General features: G+C 44.1%; 2 protein-coding genes across 9 annotated transcripts in view; one reads left to right on the top strand and one right to left on the bottom strand.

Annotated features, from left to right (window-relative positions):
* The window catches only part of PCARE (photoreceptor cilium actin regulator), a gene marked incomplete at its 5' end in the record, with an annotated part of 409,145 nt that overhangs the window by 77,011 nt on the left and 309,336 nt on the right, over positions 1-22,798 (top strand). The window lies entirely within an intron of this gene.
* TOGARAM2 (TOG array regulator of axonemal microtubules 2) overlaps positions 1-22,798 on the bottom strand; it is an 87,523-nt gene that overhangs the window by 44,213 nt on the left and 20,512 nt on the right. For 4 of the 8 annotated variants that reach the window (XM_081854142.1, XM_081854139.1, XM_081854146.1 and 1 more), the window contains 6 exons: positions 13,266-13,402; positions 11,256-11,390; positions 9,931-10,176; positions 8,194-8,414; positions 6,123-6,307; positions 5,030-5,079 (listed from right to left, as the gene is read on the bottom strand). In XM_081854142.1, coding sequence (XP_081710268.1) covers positions 5,030-5,079; positions 6,123-6,307; positions 8,194-8,414; positions 9,931-10,176; positions 11,256-11,390; positions 13,266-13,293 — 865 coding nt within the window. In that variant the 5' untranslated portion in view covers positions 13,294-13,402. Of the gene's footprint in view, positions 1-5,029; positions 5,080-6,122; positions 6,308-8,193; positions 8,415-9,930; positions 10,177-11,255; positions 11,391-13,265; positions 13,403-17,749; positions 17,802-19,282; positions 19,421-22,410; positions 22,506-22,798 lie in introns of those variants that run through there. The other 4 variants (XM_081854140.1, XM_081854141.1, XM_081854143.1 and 1 more) reach the window with 3 other exon arrangements.

Below are 22,798 nucleotides of genomic sequence, written 5' to 3'. Positions count from 1 at the left end.
ACACCCTTTGTTCGGGGCTTCCATCTTGCTTCACCTCGTGGACGGTGGGAGCCCTGTCGCGACAGTCTTTTTCTTTAATAAAGACCGAGCCTACTGGCTGCTGTTTTGCTCTGATTTGCCCTGGTCGGTGTCTTCATTTGTCCAAGAGAGCCCTCGGATTTTCCCGTTACAGAGGGATGGTGTTGTGCAAAGAGTTCTGCTCACCCCAACTCAAAAAAGACATGATGTTTATCTGGCAATCCAAACAAGGGGATGAAGCAGCTTCCCTGTGCGAAAAGACTAAAAGTTTTTGTGTGTGCGTGAGTCACCTTGCAGGGGGCAGGAGAGAAGGATGTGGGCGCATGATAGAGGTTTATAAAATTATTAATGGTGTGGAGAGCAAGCAACAAGATGTGAGGAGCAGTTGTCACTCGCTCACTAGTATGCACTCACTCATAACATTCGTGAATAAAACTGACTGTCAGTATAAAAGATAGCACTCTGTGTAGCATAATTATGTTAGGTCACCATGCAAACACTCTTATACCACTTCACAGCTCCCCCCCCAAAAAAAAAATAATAATCATGGGAAATGTGGTTTGTTAAGGGTGCTGGGAATTATTGCTCAGTGAGGTGTCTTGTAACACCTTTTAGAACCCTTAACAAACCAGGAATCCTTGGGGCAGAGGAGCTGTGGCTGCTAAAATGGCGTAAAAGCACTTTAAATACGTGGTGTGAATCAATCTCTACTACTGGTGATTGAGGACAGGGCTTTCCGTGGCTATTGTAAACTCCATGTTCAGAAGCAGTTTCCTTTGAACAACAGATACTGGGTACAGGCTGTTGCCTTCACACATTAATCATGAGCTCCCTGAGGCTGGCTGCTGTGAGAAGAAGGATGCCGGGGTAGAAGGACCCTTGAACTTATCCATCAAGCTTTTTCTTTCACTCTTTCTCTGATTTTGTGATTGAACTTGGTTCCATATGAGCTACTTCTGATTCCATCAACTGGAGTTAAAATGAGCCTTCATTTAGGAATAGTGACTCATCAGCTTAGGTAAATTGGTTATTTTCCTTTTTGAGGCAGAGAGCTCAAGCTCACACCTTTCAGCTGTTTGTTCCTGAGGATAATTATTTCTTTCAGCTATCTCTCTCTCTCTCTCTCTCTCTCTCTCTCCTGAGATAATCCCTTTGAGGAGACAGTACCTTGAAGATATCAGTCATACTCCTACTTACATTTCCTCAAGTATTTGCTCTTTCTTGATGCCCATCCCCACAGACTAACAACTGCAAGTAGCCTCTTCCTTTGTCCTGTCAAGAACACTTCAATTGTATTGTATACAGAAGCCTTCACCAACCTGGTGCCCTCTAGATATTTTGGACTACAAGTCCAATCAGCCTTGGCCAGTGCTGGCTGCAGCTGATGGGAGCTGTAGTCCAAAACATCTGGAGGGCAAAAGCTGTCAGACTTTGATACCAGGCTAGTCCTTGCCTGGGCCAGCTATATTGAGTTATGTTCAGTTCACCATGAGTTCATGAGACATTGCATCCTGACCTGTTCTTAGTGCTTGGTTGACCACATCTACGGATGAATGCTATATATTAATCATTAGTAATTGTTTAAGTCTGGCTATATTAATCACTAGTTATAATTTAATAAGGAGGTTTTCACGCCTGTCCAATTCTGTGTTCCCTTTCCCAGCCTTTAATCTATTGATGATTGATGCCTATATGCAACCTTTGCTTTGTACTTGTGTTAACCAATCAGCCACAAGCACATACCGTATGTGGCAATGCTGTAATATTCAATAAAAGAGACTCCCCGAGACATGCTCGGGAGATGCCTCCCATATGAAACCCACCACTCGTCTGTCGTTTATTTCAACCCAACAACCCATAATATGTCTTGCATTTATACGTGTAGTCTTCCTTAACTTCCCTACGACTCCATATTCACTTAAACTATTTTCAGAGGCAGGGCTGGCCCAAAGCATTTTGACACCTGAGGCAAACCACAAAATGGTGTCCCCTCAACCAGGCAAGAAGGGATGATTGAAGGTCTACATCAAGAACAAGGGAGGGGGATAAAGATCTACATCAGGAACAAAGATGGGAGGAGACCATTGCACCTCCTATTTGCCAAGAAGCCACTTTAGAGGCAGCGGGCAGGGGGCTGCTGAGGAGACAGAAGATCCAGCCTCCAAGGAGTATGCCACAGCTGTAACTGCTACCAGGGAACAACAGGTGATGCATTTCTTGGAGGTTGGATCTGCTGCCCCTGTAGACACTGCCATCTGAGGCGGTTGCCTCATCTTGACTCATGGGTGGGCTGGCCCTGTTCAGAGAGGTGGTCATGTTAGCCTTTTATTTAACATAGACACTGTAGCAGGTGCTCTGTACAATTTACAATTGATATGGATATTTAATGCTTAGGTCAGATGGAGAAAGCTCTAATGGCCACACTGCCAAAATGAATAGGTATGTGCTTTTTCTCTCATCCATGCAGCCCTTTCAAGTGTCTCTGTTTTCCAGGGAGTGTCCTGGATTTACAGAAGCTGTCCCAGTTTCTGATTTAAACCCACTTTTCCTTAGGACATCCCTATTTTTCATTGGAGAAATGTTGGAATGTATGTCCATGTAGATTATGCTTCTCACATATATACGGATAGGCACATGCGTGTGTGTGTGTGTGTGTGTGTGTGCGCGCACACACACACACCCCTTAATAATTAATAAACCAGATTCCATTTCCCCCACCCAGCCAAAATATTCCCTCTCTCCCAACCCAACCACATAATAGACATGAACAAGGATGGACAAATTAGAGTAGGCCATGGGAAAGGAAGTGAATCTCCTATACAGGAACATCTTTGGTTTAATGTGTTAAATGAATCTCTGTCTGTTTATGAAGATACACTCCACAGGAATCTCACTGCTTACATATCTAGGAGTTCATGGGCACCTGGCTGTGTGAGATTGCTGAGCAGAGTGTGCATTCAAAAAGCCCAATTTGGAGGAGTCAGTGGAAGTGGGAAAACGAACAAGGACCACAAGGAAAACACAAAGGCCCAGATGAAAAATAAAGAGAGTGGGGTGGCTGCTTTGGGCCCTGTAGCCTGAAGCATCCCACTTCTGACCTTATTTAATATATTATTTCATCTCCTACTTTTTCAGGTTTGTATTGCATACATAACAATATGCATTGGAGAGCGTCAGGATTTTGTTCATGAAATGATGTTTTCTCTTGTGCTGTGAGAAGATCCAGGGAAAATGCCCCTTTCTCTTGGATAGGGAATTAAGAGGTATTTTAACAGAATTCAGTTCTTTGAAGCAGTTGCCTCAATAAATCCCTTCCTGACACATCCCCTGAAGTGGGATAATTACCAAAGCTAGCAGCTCAGCCACCTTGATATTAGCACCTTTGACTAGGCAATCACCCCAGAGAGCAGAATGTGAAAGCCTCCATCTTAACACACAACCCAGGACTTGCTCTCCAGATGAGCTTCTTGTGGCACAGGGAACTAAGAGAGGCCATGCTTTAAAAAGCAATGAAGTCACTCCAGAAACTAATCGGAATTTACACAACAATGCTGCTTAAAAATCAATAGCGTTTTCTCTTATTCTGTTCTTACCAGCCTACTGAGTGCTTTTACTACTAAAACTGCCACACAAAAACAATCACCTTCCTTGCTCAGCAGATCAGCAATACATCTTCACATGGCTGCTTTCTCCAATGCCACAAAGCCCAGCAGGGTGGCAACAGAAAGAGGTTCTGTCTATTTTATTATTTATTTTATGCTTTTATCACGTTTACATCCTGTCGTGCCCCCTAGGAGCTTAAGGCAGTACACGTGGCTATATCATAGCCTCACAAAACTCCTTTGCAGTAGATTAGGCACAGAGAGAGGGGTGGGGGAGAGCAATTCATATCTGAGCAGAGATTTGAACCCAAGTCTGCACTTTGACTGCAAGCTACACCATGCATGCTCTTAAGGCTGCCTCTTCCTCCCAAAAGCTAGACAGACTGAGATTTTTGGGGTGTGGGGAGAAGTTGCATTAGTAAAACTTTTCTCCAGTGTTTTTTTATTTTACAGCTGACATAGGAATGTGTCATTGACATGTACATCACAGTGACTGCCCCCTATGCCCTCCCATGCCTCTTGTCTGCTTCTTACCATGACTCTGACTGGAATATATCTGCAAGGAAGACTCTTTGTCTGGTGCTTTCATTCCAATAAGTATTCTTTATTTCCCTATTTTCTAATCCTGACCCCTCTCGTTCAAGAACTCTGCTCCACTCGCAGCCTGGCCTAGAAGCTTCCGTTTCCTTCCTGGTTCTGCCCTCCCTTCTGCTGCCACATTGCAGCTTTCCTTCTTGATTGATCATCCGGTTTTATTTGCTACCCCGACATTGGCCTGCCCCCAAATTCTGTCTCAGAGAAATTACTTTCTTCCTACACTGGGTAAACATCTGCCAGGGTTGGTTAAGTCTAGCAACTCCTGTGTCAACACGGCAAGATCAGGTTTGATGAACATGAACAGTCCCTGCCAGCCCTTGCGATCCTTTTTAATCATGAGGAGCTGCTGAGGTCCCGTCAATGAACTTTTCAATTCCATTTTTTCTCTGTGGGCACATGAATTCATATGCCTTACCTGCTGACAAGCGGCAAGACCACATCGCTCCTTCAGACTTCTGAATGCATTTGCTTTGCTTGAGCACCTTCCTGTCCAAAGGCTGCTCCAAGCTACTATGTATGTAAATGTCACATTGAGAGGGTAAGAGGACCCCGTCTGCTTCTCTGCCAAGATGTGTGCTCTCCAGACTGGTTTGCAGTTTTATGCTGGGAAGTACAGCATTTGCAAGCCTTCTTGTATGCATCTTGAAACATGGATGCACAAACCTTTCTCTGATAAAAGTAGCATCGTGAGCATCTCTAACACCACCACCTAGTGGATTGTTGTTGTTTTTAGGAAGATGCTTTCAGCATTAATGTCTCCTAAAAGTCACATCCACATTTTCTGATAGAACATATATGCGACCTGTACCTACCCACAGTATTGAGGGTGCTGTCCTCGGCATTGAAAGGCCCTGTCCCCGACCTTAAAACAATTGGGAGAAAAAGAAAAATATGAATATAACAAAGTGGGAGGAGGGAACCCAGGTTTCTGCCAGAGAGATAATATTATAGCACTTATATGGTGCTTTAGATTATTCAACATGCATACAAACACACTATCTTCAACAATCTGAAAAAGTAGGTCAGTATCGCCCCCATATTAGAAATTAATGGGGAGGAGGGAAGCTTGAAGACAGTGGCCATGCTCATATGTAAAATTGACCACAAACCATGCTTAGTCAGCTTGGCCAGTGCACAAAGCTGCATGGATCTCAGGCACTCTCCTGCTTTGTCTCTCCCCTTTTTAACACGACTCCACAAGCCAGGACTCCTGGTTCTTTTCCCCAAACCAAGCATAGCAAGCATAGTCATGAAGAAATCTTGGCTTCCACTCCCTGTTTGTTTGGAATGGAGGCTCACGCCTAATGCTATGCCAGATGGTCCATGGCTCTTTCCCCTGATTTAGGAAGGAAGGAGCAAAGTGGGAAGTGCACAAGCTGTATGCACCAGCACAAAGCTCATGCACAGGCTAATTTCACTACTGTAGCTATGGCTTGTGGCCAGCATTCTGTGTAAATGAGGCCAGTGACGTGTTTAAGACTACCTAACAAATCCAGGGCAGAGTTGAGGTTTGAACCAGGTACTTCCTAAAGCGTAGCTCAGCCACTATGCTACATCAGAGGCACTATGGCTTTGAGTAGCTGCTGAGAGCTAGAGCAAGGGGTGGCTATTGCCTTCAGTCTGCTATGGGGCTTCCCAGACACACCTGATTGGCCATTATGGGAAACAGGATTCTGGGAGAGATGTACCAGTGATCTGACCCAGTAGGGGTCTTTTTATGTTCAGAGATGCCTCAGAAAGCCACAGTCATGCAATGGAGAGCTGGAGCTCACATAAAAGGGGAAAGTTGTATCCTCTGAGCTTCGGGGAAGCAGGATACTGCAGGCGAGGCTTTGAAAGAGAGAGGAAACAAAGGCAGTGCAAGAGGTCTGATAAACAAAGGAAATGAAAGCAGGAGCCATCTACCTTGCTTCAGAGGAATCTTCTGTAACAAGAGGAGCAGATTGCAGCAGGAACTGTGATGAGCCTGGAAGAAGTTCTTGAAAATTCTGAGAATTTTCTTCTTCAAGTGCCTTTGCTGATTTGGGGATAGGTGGGATCAAAGCGGTACCTAAAGACCTCCTCAGATTCTCACCGTGGCTATGTAAGATCTGCAGGAAAGCATGGTTTAAAAGACACGGCACAATGACATTATCAGTATTTGCAGGTAGCCAAAAGACACCTCTGTGTTGAGGCTCATGGGGTGCAAGAGTCAGCAACTGGTTTGACCCCTATATATATATATTTTAAAAATCACTTAAAATTTGTTCCTACCTCCTGAGCAGGACTTCCAAGTAATCTACTTTGACCTGCTGGTAGCAATGTGTCCTCAGACATGGCTGCTACTGCCTGAACAATGTCACTTTAATGCATGAACTAAAATGTGACATGGAAAGTCACTTCACTAAGGGTTGGTCAAAACAATCAGGAAAAAAAAAACACGTGAGGCAGTAGCACTTCTAGGTGAATTCTGCTGTTCTACAAAAAGCCTTCATGCCCTTGAAAACCTGAAGTCTTCTAAGCAAAAAATAAAGTGGGACTGGGATTAGTCCTGGAAAGTGGTAAAGAATAATGTGGCACAGTGGAAACAAGGTGGTACAGGGGAAACTAATGGCTCATCAACACTTTGGCTGGTCCCTTGCTTAGAAAGCACTTGCCTGAGAGGCTGTCCCCTTGTCCCACTCCTTTCCCAGGGAAAACCCACTCTTTAGCTCTAAATCAGAGAAAACGTCAATCTGGAGAAAACCCAAATTGCCATTTGCTCTGACTGAGCACTAAAGAGTAGTTTTCCTCGGGGGTAAGCAGTGGAAGTGTGGATAAGCCCTGAGACTAACTTCATTTTCCTTCACATATTTTTATAAACAACAGTTGCTGCATCAATCCCTAAGAATAAGAGAGGGACAGATCAGCCCTTTTTTTAAAAAAAGAAGACTCTCTAAACCAAATTCTACTGATGCAGAAAAATAAGCACTTGAGCTGCACAGAACTTTTCAAGGGGTAAAAATGTGGGAAGTTCTGTGTGGCATGAAAGATAGACTATTTCAGCTGAAGTACCACATTTTCCAACATCTTGGTCTCTCTGCGTCACCTGCAGTCTGATAGCGCCCTCTGCTTGTCCTCCTCCTGTCTTTGGCAGGAGAATTTCAACACTCTATTCCCTTTTTCTTTTCTTATATATTTTACTGGAATAAATTTCGATCACACTCTCCAGGATGTATCTATTATTCCTGCCAGACAGCCTTGAGCTCTGGCCAATTTTGCAACTCCTTCGACCTTCCATCAAAATCTGCTTCTCAGGAGTCTATTAATTTTTTACATTAGTGCTCCTCCTGCCGGCCCTCATCAGCTTCTCAGCTCCTGGATGATAAGGTGTGATCACCGGATCCTTGGTCCTCTGCAAATGCCACTTAACAATTTGTCATATCTAACTGCAAGTTATTAACTCCAGAGGCGCTTCATATCTCACAGACTGTGCAGTATAACACAAAGGATCTTCCCATATCAGGAAGAGATTTCTAATGCCAGGTATCTCACCGAACTGATGTTTCCCTAATGTCACTGTGGAACTAGTGAGGGTTTGTTGGCCTCGACTGCCAACAGATAGGCCTCTTGATTCCTCTGCCCAGCTGAGTAGGCAGGATCACTGATTTGATTCAGTATAAGGTAGCTTCATAGATTCATTTCCTTTCCTAGTACACATTTTATCCCTTTGCATGTAATTTTCTGCCCCTCTTCAAAGAAATACAATTTGCACAACAGACAGCGCATTCATACCAATTTGATTATGCTTGTACAACAGACTCTGCAATTCAGCTGCAGACTAAATCAAATGTGATTTGGTGCAATTGACCCAACATCATAACCTCGCCATGCCGGCAAACATTAGCTCCTCAGTTTTTAATAACAGAAACAATAAAGTGAACCCAAATGCTTCTAGAAGCATAAATTTTCTCAGGCACAAACACCACCGCATTTCAGCATCTTCATTTGACTCTACCTCTTGAGTGTCTGCTATTGACTCCCGGTTGTCCGCTCTAACTTCCAAGCAGTTTCCCAACACTTTCTGCTGTCTTTCATGAGCTCCGTCAGCCTCTGGGGTAGTGGGGATGCTCTGAATAGGAGGCATGGGCTTGGAAGCGACCAGCAGTCTTTGAGAGGCAGATCTGGAAATGGTTGGTTTCAGGGCAAGTCCCTGAGGACCCAGAGAGTTCAATAAGCCTGGAAATGCAAAACACAATGGATGTGACACTTTCCCCCTGAATGTCTGTGCATACACTGAGTACATCACCCAAAGGACAATGAGCTCCTCGTACAGCAGCTTGGTGTTGTTGGGAACAGCCTGAAAAACTTGAAAATGTCATTAGAAAAGCCAGGTACCTTTTCCCCCTCTAGAAAATTGTATACTGCCACATTCTCACCCTGCAATGATGTCCAGCAGCTATGCAGTTGGACAAGATACCAGGTCAAATGCTGCTGTGATTGTGGGCTGCTGGAACCAGATTCATGGCTCAAGTATATTCAGTCTCTGGAATACGTGCCAAGTGGGCATTGTCTCTTGTTGGATAGAGAGAGGAAAGACACCAATAGGGCCAAACAAGAATCTGTTGTCATATCATTGAGAAGCAGTACCGAAAGCTGGGCTTGGAAATGGTTGCTGTTGGGTGATGTTGGGTGGAACAGTGGAAATGGCTCAAAGGCAATAGTTGTCCTCCATGTTACATAGGCCTAACTTGCCTTCCCTAGAAGTCAGGCATTTAGTGTCACTTGACCCATGCTATGGGACACTCTTCCAGAATACATTTTGCAACCCTGTGATTTTCAGGCTTCTCTTGAAGACCTTTGCAACTCTTTATGGGTTTTCCCCCCATCAGCCAGTCACTTTAATTATCATCCTATATTGTTCTTATAATGCTGTATATATTATTGTACATCTTTCTGTATACAGTGGTACCTCGGGTTACATACGCTTCAGGTTACACACTCCGCTAACCCAGAAATAGTGCTTCAGGTTAAGAACTTTGCTTCAGGATGAGAACAAAAATCGTGCTCCGGCAGCACGGCAGCAGCAGGAGGCCCCATTAGCTAAAGCAGTGCTTCAGGTTAAGAACAGTTTCAGGTTAAGAACAGACCTCCGGAACGAATTAAGTACTTAACTCGAGGTACCACTGTACCACCTTGTAATACTGTATAAAATGGCAGTATATGAATACTTCTATCAATAAATAAAATAAGTTGTTATTTATTCAATTTCTATCTTGCCCTTCCTCCCAAAGTAACCCAAGTTTATCCACAACAATTTCATTAAGAACAGATTTTTATTTTATTTTTTTACTTTAACTATTCTATTTTAAACAAACATACTGCAGTTTTCAGTGCTAACATTTTGCAGACATGCGTTGCCAGGTTGCTTCCCAGTTTGTGTGTGTGTGTGTGTGTCAATGGCAGATTTTGCCCACTCTTCATTTGTTCAGCTTTCAACATTGTGGTTTAACTGAGTGTTGAGCTTTAGAACTAGGAATGGAACAGAACCCATAAGTCTCACTAGGCTATTTACTATGGCTCAGTCTCCATTCTCCATCTGTAAAATGAGAACAATGGCAAATCTGTCTCAAGAGATTGTTGCAAGGCTGAAAGCTGTAAGGACTTCAAATGCTTCACACAAAGAGCTGTTATACATCACTGCAAATAAGACCAATGCTTCTTATCGGAATCAGTAGGCAAGCATCCATCATACCTTTGCTTGATGCATGGATCCCCTCAGATATTCTCCTCTTCTTGAGCTTGTCCTTGATTTGTGCAGTTTCCACAGCTGCACTGCTCACCTCCAGTTCACTGGGATCTTGCCTTGGCAGAGTGCTAGAAAGGTCAGCCATGGCTGCTCTGTCTGTATTCTTCTTCAGAAGGCCATTCCTAATATCCAGAGGTTCTCCTTTGCCTCCCCACAAACATGCCTGCTTCTTTAGAACTGAATGAAGAGAAGCTGCAGGGAAATTTAATGAGAGGCATTCAGTTACTCGACCAGTCCCACATATTGGGGAATCAGGTTTAGCCCTCCTGCTTATTTCTGCAGAGAACAAGAAGGTCACAGTGGCCAGCTGGTTTGGCTAGAACTTCCCTCACCAGCTAGTTGCCAAATGGAAGGCTAAACAGGACCACAGCCAATGGCTGGGCTTTTGTATGCTATACATCCTTCACCTTAGGCAGCAAATGTCTTTGACCAGCTCTGCTTGAAGGAATGGGCAGAGTTTCACTAGGGGTTTATTTGAAAGCCATGAATGTGAAGCAGAGTAGGCCTGTCTTTCTTCCCACATTTGCAGCACGTTGGCCAAATAGAACCTTCCTCTACTATAAAAGTCAAACGGTCCCCAAGCTTGGAGAGCCTCAAAAATTGTCACTCTTGCTAAAGTGGCCAAAGGCAGTGTGCCTATCCCTTGGACACTTACACAAGCATAAAAGCCAGTGAGCTCTATGGGACTTAATCCTATATTTATTTTATTTTATTTGTTCATTTCGTAACAGCTACATACCACTTGTAAGACGAATAAAAATCTTGGCTAGATATTAGGCAATTTCAGCTTGCATCTCGTTTTCCCACTTGCAAACTGGGCTTTACTTTTACAGGAACAGGACCTATCCAGACTGGTGTAGGTCTGTGTTTGTATTCTGCAACACCCTACTGATGCAATAATGGTGCATCAGTAGTGGACAGGGCAGTCCATACATTGTTCTGCTTTATTAGTTGTTCCCCAATGCTCCCCCAAGGTTACCAAGTTACTGCACACTTCTGTAACCAAAACAAAACGAACACCCCCACAACCCTGAAAAAACTTTTGTGGTGTCAAAAGTTACGGGGTTTTAGCAAGACATTATGGGACATGCACCAATTGGAGATTAGTGTGTCCACCCTGAAACTCTTACAGGGGCAAACAGTACTGAAATAAAGGTTGCATATAGCTGCCCCAATACCATCCTGAACACAAACTATCATGAATGCACACTGTTGAGGATGTGTGGAATGGCCCCCAGGTCAGAATCCCACCTAGTCTTCCCCATCCTAACCATCATCTGCTGTCGTCCATCCGTTCCCACAGAGCTGCAAATTGGAATCGATGCTGCCTCCTCTCAGCGACCTGCATCCAGGCTTCGCTTTGGGAATGCTCCCGCAATATATCGCAACAGGAGCTCGGTGTTTGGCTTTAAAAACAAGAACAACACGAATGAAATGAAAAAGGAGGGCCAGAGCATTCACTTGCTAATCTTCCATGTCTGAAGGCCTATTCAAAGGATTAGTAAGTCTATGAAGCAGCAAATGCGTGGTTGTTTCCTAAGTTGCTTGCACAGACACTCTTCCCTCTTGGAAGGGCTCCTGCTTTAAGAAGACTGTGTTTCACTCAAGTTCAGACTGCGGTGCAGAGGTCACCAACCTTTTTGGCCTCAAGGCCCATTTGCAAAATGGAGAAACTGTCATTTGCACAGGGCACCACACAAACACAGAGACATCAACCTATTAAATTAGCTGCAACAGAATGCTTATTTCAAGCCTAGTTTCAGCAGAGGTACAGAAGGGGACACAATGGAAGACTGTGTTAGCAGGAGGAATGGCCAGCACAAATGTCTCATGACCAGCAGGAATGGAGCACTTGCAGCCATTGAAAAAGCAGAATGTAACCATAAGGTCCCACCTTCATGCAGTGCTATGCCAACATTTTGCAATATCCTCCCCCTGCAAGAATGTGTACAACAAAAGAGTAGGGGATGTATATGTTTGTAACTGTGTCCCCCCCCCCAAAAAAAAATGTTTCTGTCCAGTGGCGGACCTATGTTTATGGGGCCCTGAAGCATGAACTGACTCTCAGACTTTGGAATTGTTGGAATATATACAGCAACAAAAATAATTAATTTGAGTTGTGTGACTCAAATTTGGTCATCTAGACCAAAATAATTTAAGCAATGTGGACTAAAGTCGCTTCTGGGGCCCTCCAAGATTAGGGTCCCTGAAGCTTAAGCTTCATCAGTTTCATAGTAAATCTACCCCTTGTTACTGTCTTATGTTCTTGTTGGACAATACACCCAAGTATAGAGTAGATAAACAAAAGAGGGCTCATCCACTCTTGCCCTTGCCCCACAACTTTCACCCAAGGAAACCCCATCTTTACTGCTGAATCGGAGCAAACATCAACATTTGCTCCAATTTATCACTAAAGGGAAAGCAGCATGGCAAGGGCAGAACCACTTGGACCCATGCCTAGAAAGCACAGGACAAGCAAAAAACCACTGAAACTCATGCTTTCTAGACATGGGACAAGCGCAAGTCTGGATATGCCCAGAGTTTGCTAAAGAAACTGCTATTCCATACTCAGGGTTAGTTTCACATGGCTGATTTGGGCAGGGGTTTTGGATAAATACATTTTTTGTTTTGTTTTGCTTGAACTGCATATTTTATATCCTTGTGAGTGGTTCAGCACACACTCAGACTCTAGGTCAACATGAGCTGGGAAGGAATTGAGAAAGTTCCATTGTGTGAGTGGCCTTCTGCTCCTCCAAATTTGCATGGAAGCTAATCATCTTGAGATTGTGTGTACCTCCTGGCAGGGTTTTCTGTTGTTGTTTTTTGGCATTTCCTTTACATTTGGCATTTGCTTTACACTGAAAAGATTGCCTGCTAAGTAAGTGACACAAAAACTATATCACCTACTTTAAACAGCTGGCAGCAGTAGCACAATATTTGGTGGAAAGTACAGCGTAACAGAAAGAGAGCTGATTGTAATGAACGCATGTCAGGACGGAAACTGCAGGATTCTTATGTCCTTACTTGTGCCACCCTGTAGATGCTGCTTAACTCTAATCAGCCTCAGTCAGGGATGATGGGGATTGTAGTCCAACATCAGGTTACCCATTCCTGGTGTATTGTAACCAGTAAAAGTATTTATGGAGAGATTTTCATGGTATATTCTGGCACACTGATGAAGCCAGACACAAATCTTAAGCAAGAGCATTCTCCAGATACACGATATGTGATAACCTAGCAGAAAGTTTCAAATACGGGAAGATAGAAAGAAAGATCTTTACCTGCTGTGAACTCATCATGTGTTGCCATGTGTGTAAGGCAGGGCCCAGGATACTTCTACAACTAAGAGGCTACTGGTTGGCTTTCTTGTTACTGGCTCCACAGCTGCTGTTGTTTCTCTCCCAGAACATCCAAAGGTCTGCACAAAACAACAACAAAGACAAAGCAACCCAAGTGATGCATTCTCTACATTCTTGCACTTTATCAGCTAATGGAACTCCTGAACTCTCAGCTATAGGCTGCTTCTTGTGTCTTGAGGCCCCGGGACCACCCTGTAGCCTAAAGTGTAAATAAGTAGACACCACACAGGATATTGGTTTGGGATCAAATAAGGCCACAACTTTATTAGTTACAGATGTGAGGTTACGTCTGCCCATCCATAGGGAGTGTTTCTAAGGGTGAAGCTGGTAGGGGGATGCCCTGTGACCTATGTCAAATCGGAGCATCCCCCAAGTGGTTTCCTTTGGAGGAGTGGTATGGCCCTAGCCCCTGTCTAGGTGTCAGACAGGAGCCACTTCTTCCGGATCCTTTTAACAGGCTACCCTTACCCATGGAGGGGCAGGCAGAGGCTACAACCTCCTCTCCAAACAAGACTAGGCTTACCCAATGCCTAACTGCCTCACAAAGTTGTGATGATTGCTATGAGGTAGGCAAAAACCCCAAAAGCCAGTTAGCCAAGTGGGGAAAACCCTGGGCGAGGCGCCAAGGGCCGCAATTGGTTGGTTGACCCAGGGGAATGCCCACTACCTCCCGCTGCCATTGGCTCAATTGGTGGTGGAAATATAATCTGGCCAACAATAGGACAGTTTTCAGGGAGGCCCAGGGCCCACCCACAAAGCCACCTGCCCACAACAGAGGGTGAATGGACTTACATTAACAATTTCCTACATAGAGATAATCTCCACGTAAGAGGAAGAAAAGCAAACATAAAACCATGAGTTCTGGTGTTGCTACAAATGCATGCCAAGATGTTAATAGTAATCCATGGCTTCCTATGAGGAGTGACCCCTATCCAAGCCCCAACCTATAACTGGCAGCTGCTTACACATTGGAGACTTGCAATACAATGGCAGGAATGCCTGATGTTAGCAGATGCATGGATCATTTCCTTATGAGGAGGCCCAAAAAAATGTACAGTTATTAGTTAAGGACTAAAGTACAAATATTGTAAAAGGCAACACAGACACACAAATTAAAAGATCACTTAAAAAAATGGTGTCACTGGAAAAGGTCATACTAAAGGTGTCCCAAAGTTCCGAGATGTTGTGAGTAAGCCTTTCAACGCACATCAGGGATTGGGAACCTGTAGAGCTCTAGGTGCTGCTGGGCCACTGTTATAGCTCAGTTGGTAGAACATGAGACTCTTAATCTCAGGCTCATGGACTTGAGCTCTACGTTGGGCAAAATATTCCTGCATTGCAGGGGGTTGGACCAGATGGCCCTTGTTGTCCCTTCCAACTCCACAATTCTTTGATTCTATGAACTCCCATCAGAACCACCCATCATGGCCAATGGTTGGGGAGGACAGAAGTTCTAGTACCACAACATCTGGAGACCTACATATTTCCCATTCCTGCACTAAATTATGTTAGAATAATATCTCTTTAAGCAAGTCCTAAGAGTAGTAGGAACACAATTGTCACCCGAGAAGATGGTGCTACTGTTGTGCTCTTAGCAAAACAAAGCAAGGCAAGGCAAAAAAAACCCACCACTCAGATCTTCCGTGATCTGAACAGAGAGATGGAAGAACTCTGAGGAAAGCACAGAACAAGCATCTGGTGATGACGACACCATGTAGCTCAAGAGAGTAAAGCCTGGCTATCCAACAGTAAACACCTAACCTAGGTCTGCAGATATTGCAGCTTATGGTAAAATTCACATTAATTTCACTGACAGGCAAGCACGATTGTGATGATAAACACCTTTGACAATTCCACAGACAGGATCTGAGTGAGGGAAGAGTCATCCCCATAATAAACCAACAGTAGTGAGGACCCAGAGCGATTGATTTGTGAGGGGGAGAAATTGGATGCCTCATGCTTGGTTAAGCCATAAGACATGAGAGCGTGAGCCTAGGATGGAGCAGCCAGAAGTATTTATTCATTCTTCCAATAAAAATGAAATATTGAGAATACCTCTGTATACGCCTCAACACAAAATAAATGTGCAAGGATAAAATACTAGCCAATTAACTGTAAATTTAGATGAGTTGACCATTTATTAATTTATTGATCCATTTATCATGCCTGCAGCCTGCCAACCATTTCTCAGGCATCTTCCCCGTGCAGCAATATATTTACATTTGTTTCTCCTCGGTATTGTGCTCTGCTACATGAATTCCTAAATTTAATCACATGGAGATGTAGGAAAGTTTCAAGAGTGGAGACAATTTGGATTTTTCACGCTGAACAAAAATCCCATCTTAGCAAGGAGAGCATGCAGTGTAGGAAAACCATTTGGCAGCAAGTGTGTCAAACAACAATATACATATATATATATATATATATATATATATATATATAAGCTCTTGCGCTTCCTTTGTATTCTTATAGCTGTGGGTTTCTATCATGCAAAATCATAGGAATTCCTTTCTCTCTCCAGTATGATAAAACTTGTGACTGGATGAGATAAAGGGCATCTTTATGAACTAGCTAAGTGAGTTGAAGCTGTGGATGGCGCCCCCCCCCCCTTTCATTCTTAACAATCTCCTCTCCTCTCCTGACCTCTTCCTTGATGGATAATCAGCTCTAAAGTCACCGTAGCGATTCTGGCTTTCATTGGCTTATCTGCCCTGATGCAGCAAAGAGGCACGCTAGCCTTGCATAAGGCTGCTAGGAGGGGGAGAACTCAGTCTTTCTTATAACAATTTGTTTTTAAAATTTATGTCCTGCCACTTCTTCCAGAAAGGCTGTGTTCAGCTCACAATGAAAACAGCTATAAAAATACTAACACAGAAGCCCTTTCCAGGCAGCCTTGATCTCCACATACTCAGAAGGTCATGTCTGCAAGGAGCCTACATGCACATACATTATTTGGTTCCCATTTATACATACTCAAGGGCCCCAGACCATACACACAGAAACTTGTATGCAGGACCCTTGAATGTATGGCTATCAAGGTAGGAGCCGTTGGGTTCCAGCCCTCTCCATACGCATTCCTTTGTGCCCTATGTGCTTTTTATAAATATACAGTATTCGACATCCCCAATCCCATCCGCTGTCCCTGATCCCAACCTCCCCCCCCCCCCCCATGGCTATTTGAACGCTGGAAAAGATTCTGCTCAATAGAACATATGCATAGATATCTGTATGCAGATAACAGTGGGAAGAGCAGGCTTCCTGGCTGTGTGGATAAAGCCCTGCTTGCATATTTATTGTACGTGCACAAGCTCCAGTCTTCAAGTGAGATCAGGAAGATCAGGAGTAAGGACAGTGTGCCTGGCTCCATTCTCTTCTCTTCCTGAAAAAAAAGGTTCACGCTGATGCCTGAACAGCCCCCATTTGGTGATTATCTCAAAACAGCAAAGTCAATAAAAACCAACAGATTTCTAATGGGAGCATATGGACTAATATTTTGATGTGAACATTGTGTGGACACAGCAAAAAGAAACCTTGCATGCATGCAGAGCACTGATGCAGCAATGAACACCCATCTGAAAGCACCCTTCAAACTGGAGATAGATAATAAAGCAGAACCTGCAACAGAATCAGGGAATGAGTGTCTCCTCCCTCCTAAAAAGAATGTTCCTGTTCAAACTTCCAGATAGCCAATCCCTCCAAGCAGCACATTGGACTTCTCGTCCATGGGTTTCATTTTTTGTTTTCAATGGTTACTCTTCTTTGTATGACTACTGAGCATGCTCAGTTCTCAATGGGTGAGTGTGTGCATTTGTTATATGTTTTTAATAATAATAATAATAATAATAATAATTTATTTATACCCTGCCTGTCTGACAGGGTTTCCCCAGCCACTCTGGGGGAAAATTGTACTTCTGCAAATAAATGCCATTTCCACAGTAGTCATCTGGGGCTCCCCTCAATGCTAACCCTAACTTGCTGTTGTTGCCATCTCTTTATATGCTACTTCTGTTACCAAAAGGTTCTTCAAACGGGATGGAGGCTGCAGTAATTTGTCAAAAGGTTGCATAAATCAGATTCATCACAAAGTAACCAGCCTCTTTGATCACAAGCAGAAGCATGAGTAGGAACAAGAGTGAGAGCAGGAGAGATTAATTCTGAATCCAAACTTCAGGAGCAATTAAACACCAATAATGAGTGCCAAGACTCAGACACAACAAATTATTCAAGCATTGTGCCCAGTGTTTTCAGAGTACATATTGTTACAGTCTCCACTACACTTGTGGCCAAGATATACTAATTTCTGAAAGGTTGGCTGATTGACTGCAAAAAGTTGCAGAACAATTTAAGGAAAACAAAGAGGAGAGAACAGAAGGTTTCTTTTCATTTGTGCTTCCTGGGGGACTGACCTAGTGGGCATCGAAGTCAACAAAAATACTTCTTGTTGACTTCAATGAATTCTAGATCAGGATCTTATGCAGAACTTGCTCAAAAGCTAAAACCAGAAATGATATAGTTTCCAGATAATCACTCTGCAGGTACTGTTGCTGCTGGATTCAAAAACTAATCTGTGAGAATTCTTCAGTTCTTCCTCAGAAAGAGGGCTGATTCATACAGGCATGTTCATCACTTGAGTGGCATAATGGTTCAGTGTATCTGGCTGTTAACCAGAAGGTTGGTGGTTTGAGCCCTCCCAGGGACTGCTGTGGGCAGGATTTCTTCTTAGCACTAGATTGGACCAGGTGACCCTCAGGGTCCCTTTCCAACTCTACAGTTCTGTGATACTATAGCTGCAACATCCAGTGATGATTTGCATGTGTGAATAAGTTTAGATATAAAAACCACTGTCTGCTTGGTTCTATCTGCCCTGTTTACCCAATACGATTTCTCTTTTGTGGTACCTAGCCAATCGCTATCCTTATTTTGCTTGGAAATACTTGGAGCAGAAGTGTGGAATCCACGGCCCTCTTGCATGTTGTTGGACTTTAGCTCCCATTAGCCCCAGCCAGCATGGCAAATGGTCTTGGATTGTGGGAGCTGTGGTCCCCAAAACATCCAGAGCATCACAGGTTCCCCATCCCAGACTTGGAAGATGCTTTTACAAAGATGTTAATGTGTGTAGCATCAGAGAGCAGCAGATTCTCTTCCATCCTTCCTGCCCTCATAACAAGTATACTCTGGATACATATTATTTGGATAGTATAGTACACATGGCTGAATGTTCTCCAGTTACAGCTCTTTTGAAAGACTTACAATCAGATCCATTGTGAGATTGGGCATTCTTTTTAACATTCTTATATTTCAGCAGCCCGTGCAGGACATGCTATTGCAGAGTAAATGAATGGTAGCCTCCAGTATGTCATTGCTAAGGCACCCCATGAGCTGAGGACTCCAGGGGCAGGGTCCAATGCCTTGCTCCCTGCAGCTTATCAGGGGCTACTATGCCATTTATCAACCCAGTTGGACCAGGGGACTTGGCTGGCTCGATATAACTGCTGCTCCAGCCATGGTTCCTGAACTTGAGCAACTGGTCCTTGGGGATATGTATCTTGTCCCCACATTATCCACCCATTTTGGAACTTCACCAAAGATTCACCTGCCTCCGCCTCTTCAGATCCTTATCTGACTGCTGGGTGTCAGGAACTGAAGGGAGATTTAGTCCAAACAGATTATAAGGCCAGAAGAAATTACTATAGGGTAACCACAGCTGACCAGAAACCCTCCAGAGTCATTCCAATTTCTTGAGCTGATTAAAGCATTATGAGCTGCTGTCTGCAAACAAACAGATGCTACAAGGCATGGAAGCCAAAGCTGGCAATGTTAAATGACTCAGATAATTCTATAGTTCCACATGCCACCAAATAGGAGGCTGCAACTCTTGGGTCACCTTGACTCTTTTGCACCACACCTGATGCTATCTTCAAGATGGATGAGATCCTTACCTGCCTGTTGACACTTTCAGGGCAAAACCGTCTTTGCAAGCACCAAGAAGCTTCTCTACCTCCCCCGGCAAGTTTCCCCTTGCCGAGTCAGATATGAGACAGCATCTCCCGAAGTAACAGCAAGAAAAGGATTCCTCTCTAGAGAGGGAAGAGAGTAACCAGCAAACATCTCTAATAATGAGCTAAGGGAGTGCCCGCCTCATATCCCTTAGAGGAGCTGAGAGTCCCTGAAACTGCTTGTCAATGACAGGAGCATGGCATCGCTGAAAACATTCTCAGGAATTCTCAAAAGCCAGGAGGAGCCAGTGTTGAGCATTCGTTGTTCCCACCAGTTGTGCTTTTGCAGAGCTCTGCTTCTTGAGATTGTACCCATTTGGCAAGGAGAGGCAAATGACACTTCAGCAAACTAGCTCTTGCACAGTCTTGGGATTTGCTATCTGCGTACAAAGTGGACCAAGATCCATCTACTCAATGACACCTTAGAATTCTCTCTCTGCTCCCCACTCCAGTCACTAATTTTTATTGATTGATATAGTTCCCTCACTGTGCAGAATTCATTACTAAGTACAAGATTGGTGCTCGCCTAGGAAAGCTTACAGTCCTAACGTTCAACAAAGAGGAAACAGAGGACCCCTCCTGGTGTTTTCCTGCAAGTGTATTCTGTAGCACGTTCTTGATACATCAATAGTGCATTAGTGGCAAATTTATTCTCCTTTAGTTTGCTCATAGAATCATGTAAGTGTAGAGTTGGAAGGGACCCCGAGGGTCATCTAGTCCAACCCCCCTGCATACAATGCTTGTTCTGCAATGCTCCCTCAAGGTTGCTATATTATTGCTGTCAGGAAGAGTGATGTAGGACAAAAGTGGGACAAAAGTAAGCCAGAGCATTTGTGGTATAAAAAGCAGTTGTTGCTTCAACAGGAAGTTACAGACCCACATTAGGCAAAGGATTCCTGCACTGCAGGGGGAGGGCCTAGATGGCCCTTGGAGTCCCTACAATGCTACAATGATTCGATTCTTCTGTGTCCCGATAGGCCCGCTGAAACAGGAAATATTTCAGCTTGCTTCCAAAACGCATAATGAACACTGTTCCTGTCAATAAAACAGATTTACATGAATAGCTAGGAAGTCTTTGAAAAACCTTTTCTCAATCAGTACCATGAGGCATACTGAGTAAACATCCAGATTTATTTTTTTAAAGCTTCAAATTCAGAATTTGCTTTTCCCTTCCCTATAAAGTACTTAAAATTACACTTTTAATTAAACGGCCATCAAAAAGCCATTGCACTTTGACGGCTCCACAGTTACTGCTTGAGTAGTCATGGGTACCCATTTTGGGAAATTTCTGAACCATTTAACAGGAACGGTTGAGCAATTACTACAGTGGTACCTCTGGTTATGAACTTAATTCCTTCCTGAGGTCCGTTCTTAACCTGAAACTGTTCTTAACCTGAGGTACCACTTTAGCTAATGGGGCCTCCTGCTGCTGCCATGCTGCTGGCACACGATTTCTGTTCTCATCCTGAGGTAAAGTTCTTAACCCGAGGTACTGCTTCTGGGTTAGCGGAATCTGTAACCCGAAGTGTTTGTAACATGAGGTATTTGTAACCCGAGGTACCACTGTATAGGGGTTCAAGGGCCAAGCTTTATTTTCACTGTTGAAGGAGATTCAAATAAATAAAGGCTTCAGTTGGGGCTGAATGTGTACGGAGACCTGTGCTTCCTGTTTCTGGTACCCCAAAGAAGCATGAACTGAGCTGTATTATAACCTGAAAAGTGGAATTGTCTACTTATTAACTCTCAGTGCACTATTGTCACTAAACACATCTTGCTAATGTGCCTGATTCTGGGATGCTAAAATTGAAGTCGGGGGTGTCTCACCCAGAGCTGAGGTTGTCAACTTTTTAAAAAGAATTTTGGTACCTTGAACTGAGTGCTCCCTTTTCTAGAGACACACATTTCCAACAGAAGGGTTCAGACATGTGCAAAACTTCTTCCTCTGTGAAGATAACACTGTCCTCTTTTTAAAGAGTCTGCCCAGGATTGCCACCTCACCCTCAGCTCATCTAACTAAGACAGTGACAGCTCCACTGATGCTGCACAGCTAGGACAGACCATTTCAGCTGAGACAGCTTTAGGTTCTGCTCGGGGGTGGGGGAAAGTATATGCAGTACCTGAGACACAAACACATGCACTCTCGCCAAATACACCCTGTAAAATAACCCCAGCCACCACCATATGTCTCCTAGAAAAGGGTGGACCTCCAAATTGCAATGCAGCATGTATGTGAGAAAGGCACTGCCCTCCAGGAGGAGCCTCGGATTGGCCGTTTGAAGCAGACCATTTTGGCGGGAAAACCATCCCTCAATTTCACTTGTGTATTCTGGCTGCCAGGGAAGGAGGCAGAAAGCAAGGGGCCGCAACCGCCCGCCCCCCGGGTAAAGCGGTGAGTGGCCATTGGGTTCACAAGAGCACACTATTCACAGAAAACAAATGCATAGAACACAACAAATGGAACCACCATTACTCCGCATGTGTGTTCATGTGTGTTATGCTAACTAACCACAAAAAGTAAAAGGTAAAGGAACCCCTGGACGGTTAAGTCCTGTCAAAGGCGACTATGGGGTGAGCCGCTCATCTCACTTTTCAGGCCGAGGGAGCTGGCGTTTGTCCACAAAATGTGGCCAGCATGACTAAACCACTTCTGGTGCAGCATGACAGAAACCACAGCACACGGAAATGCCATTCACCTTCCCGCTGCAGTGGTACCTGTTTATCTACTGGCATTGGTGTGTTTCTGAACTGCTAGGTTGGCAGAAGCTGGGACAGAGCAACTGGAGCTCACCCCGTCACAGAGATTCGAACCCCTGACCTTCTGATCGGCAAGCCCAAGAGGCTTAGTGGTTTAGACCACAGCGCCAAAATGCCCCTACTAGATTGTTTTTTCCCTGACACTGTACACTGTACAATTCCAAAGCCTGTCCAAAAATGGTACAGTTTGGGCTACTTGACAGGCCTTGTAGGCTCATCCTTAATGGCAGAATTATGCTTCCATGCAGCTCACTCAACATTGTGCAAGAAATGCCTACAATCATACAACAGTACTTGCGGCACCTTTTGTCACTCACCTCCAAAAAGGCACAATGGCTACAGTGTGGTAGGTTGACAGAGTATACTCTCTTTCTTTTGTCTGCCTCTCTGCTTAACCTACTTCACAGGGTTGCTGTGAAGATAAAGCAGAGACCATGTATACAACTCTGTGTGGCTTTGTTGAAGGGTTGAGGAATGAATGATGTTCTTTTCTTGCAACTTTACCTCACTTTCACTGAGGTAAATGTAGTTCTCTGGTTCTTCTCCTCACCCCTCCTTGATATATATTTTTTAAAATTAAAGGTAGGGGAAGCAGTCAAGTATCTCCTTGTCCTCACAATTCCCTCATCACATTTGAACACTCTTGTCATATTTTGGACAAAGGTCACTTGAACAGCCTGTTCTCAGTTCTCCAAGGGTTGGTAG

The sequence above is a fragment of the Podarcis erhardii genome, assembly GCF_964252035.2.
Source record: "Podarcis erhardii genome assembly, chromosome: 3".
Lineage (NCBI taxonomy): Eukaryota > Metazoa > Chordata > Lepidosauria > Squamata > Lacertidae > Podarcis > Podarcis erhardii.
Note: the sequence above shows the minus strand (reverse complement) of the source record. Positions and strands in the feature narration are given on the sequence as shown.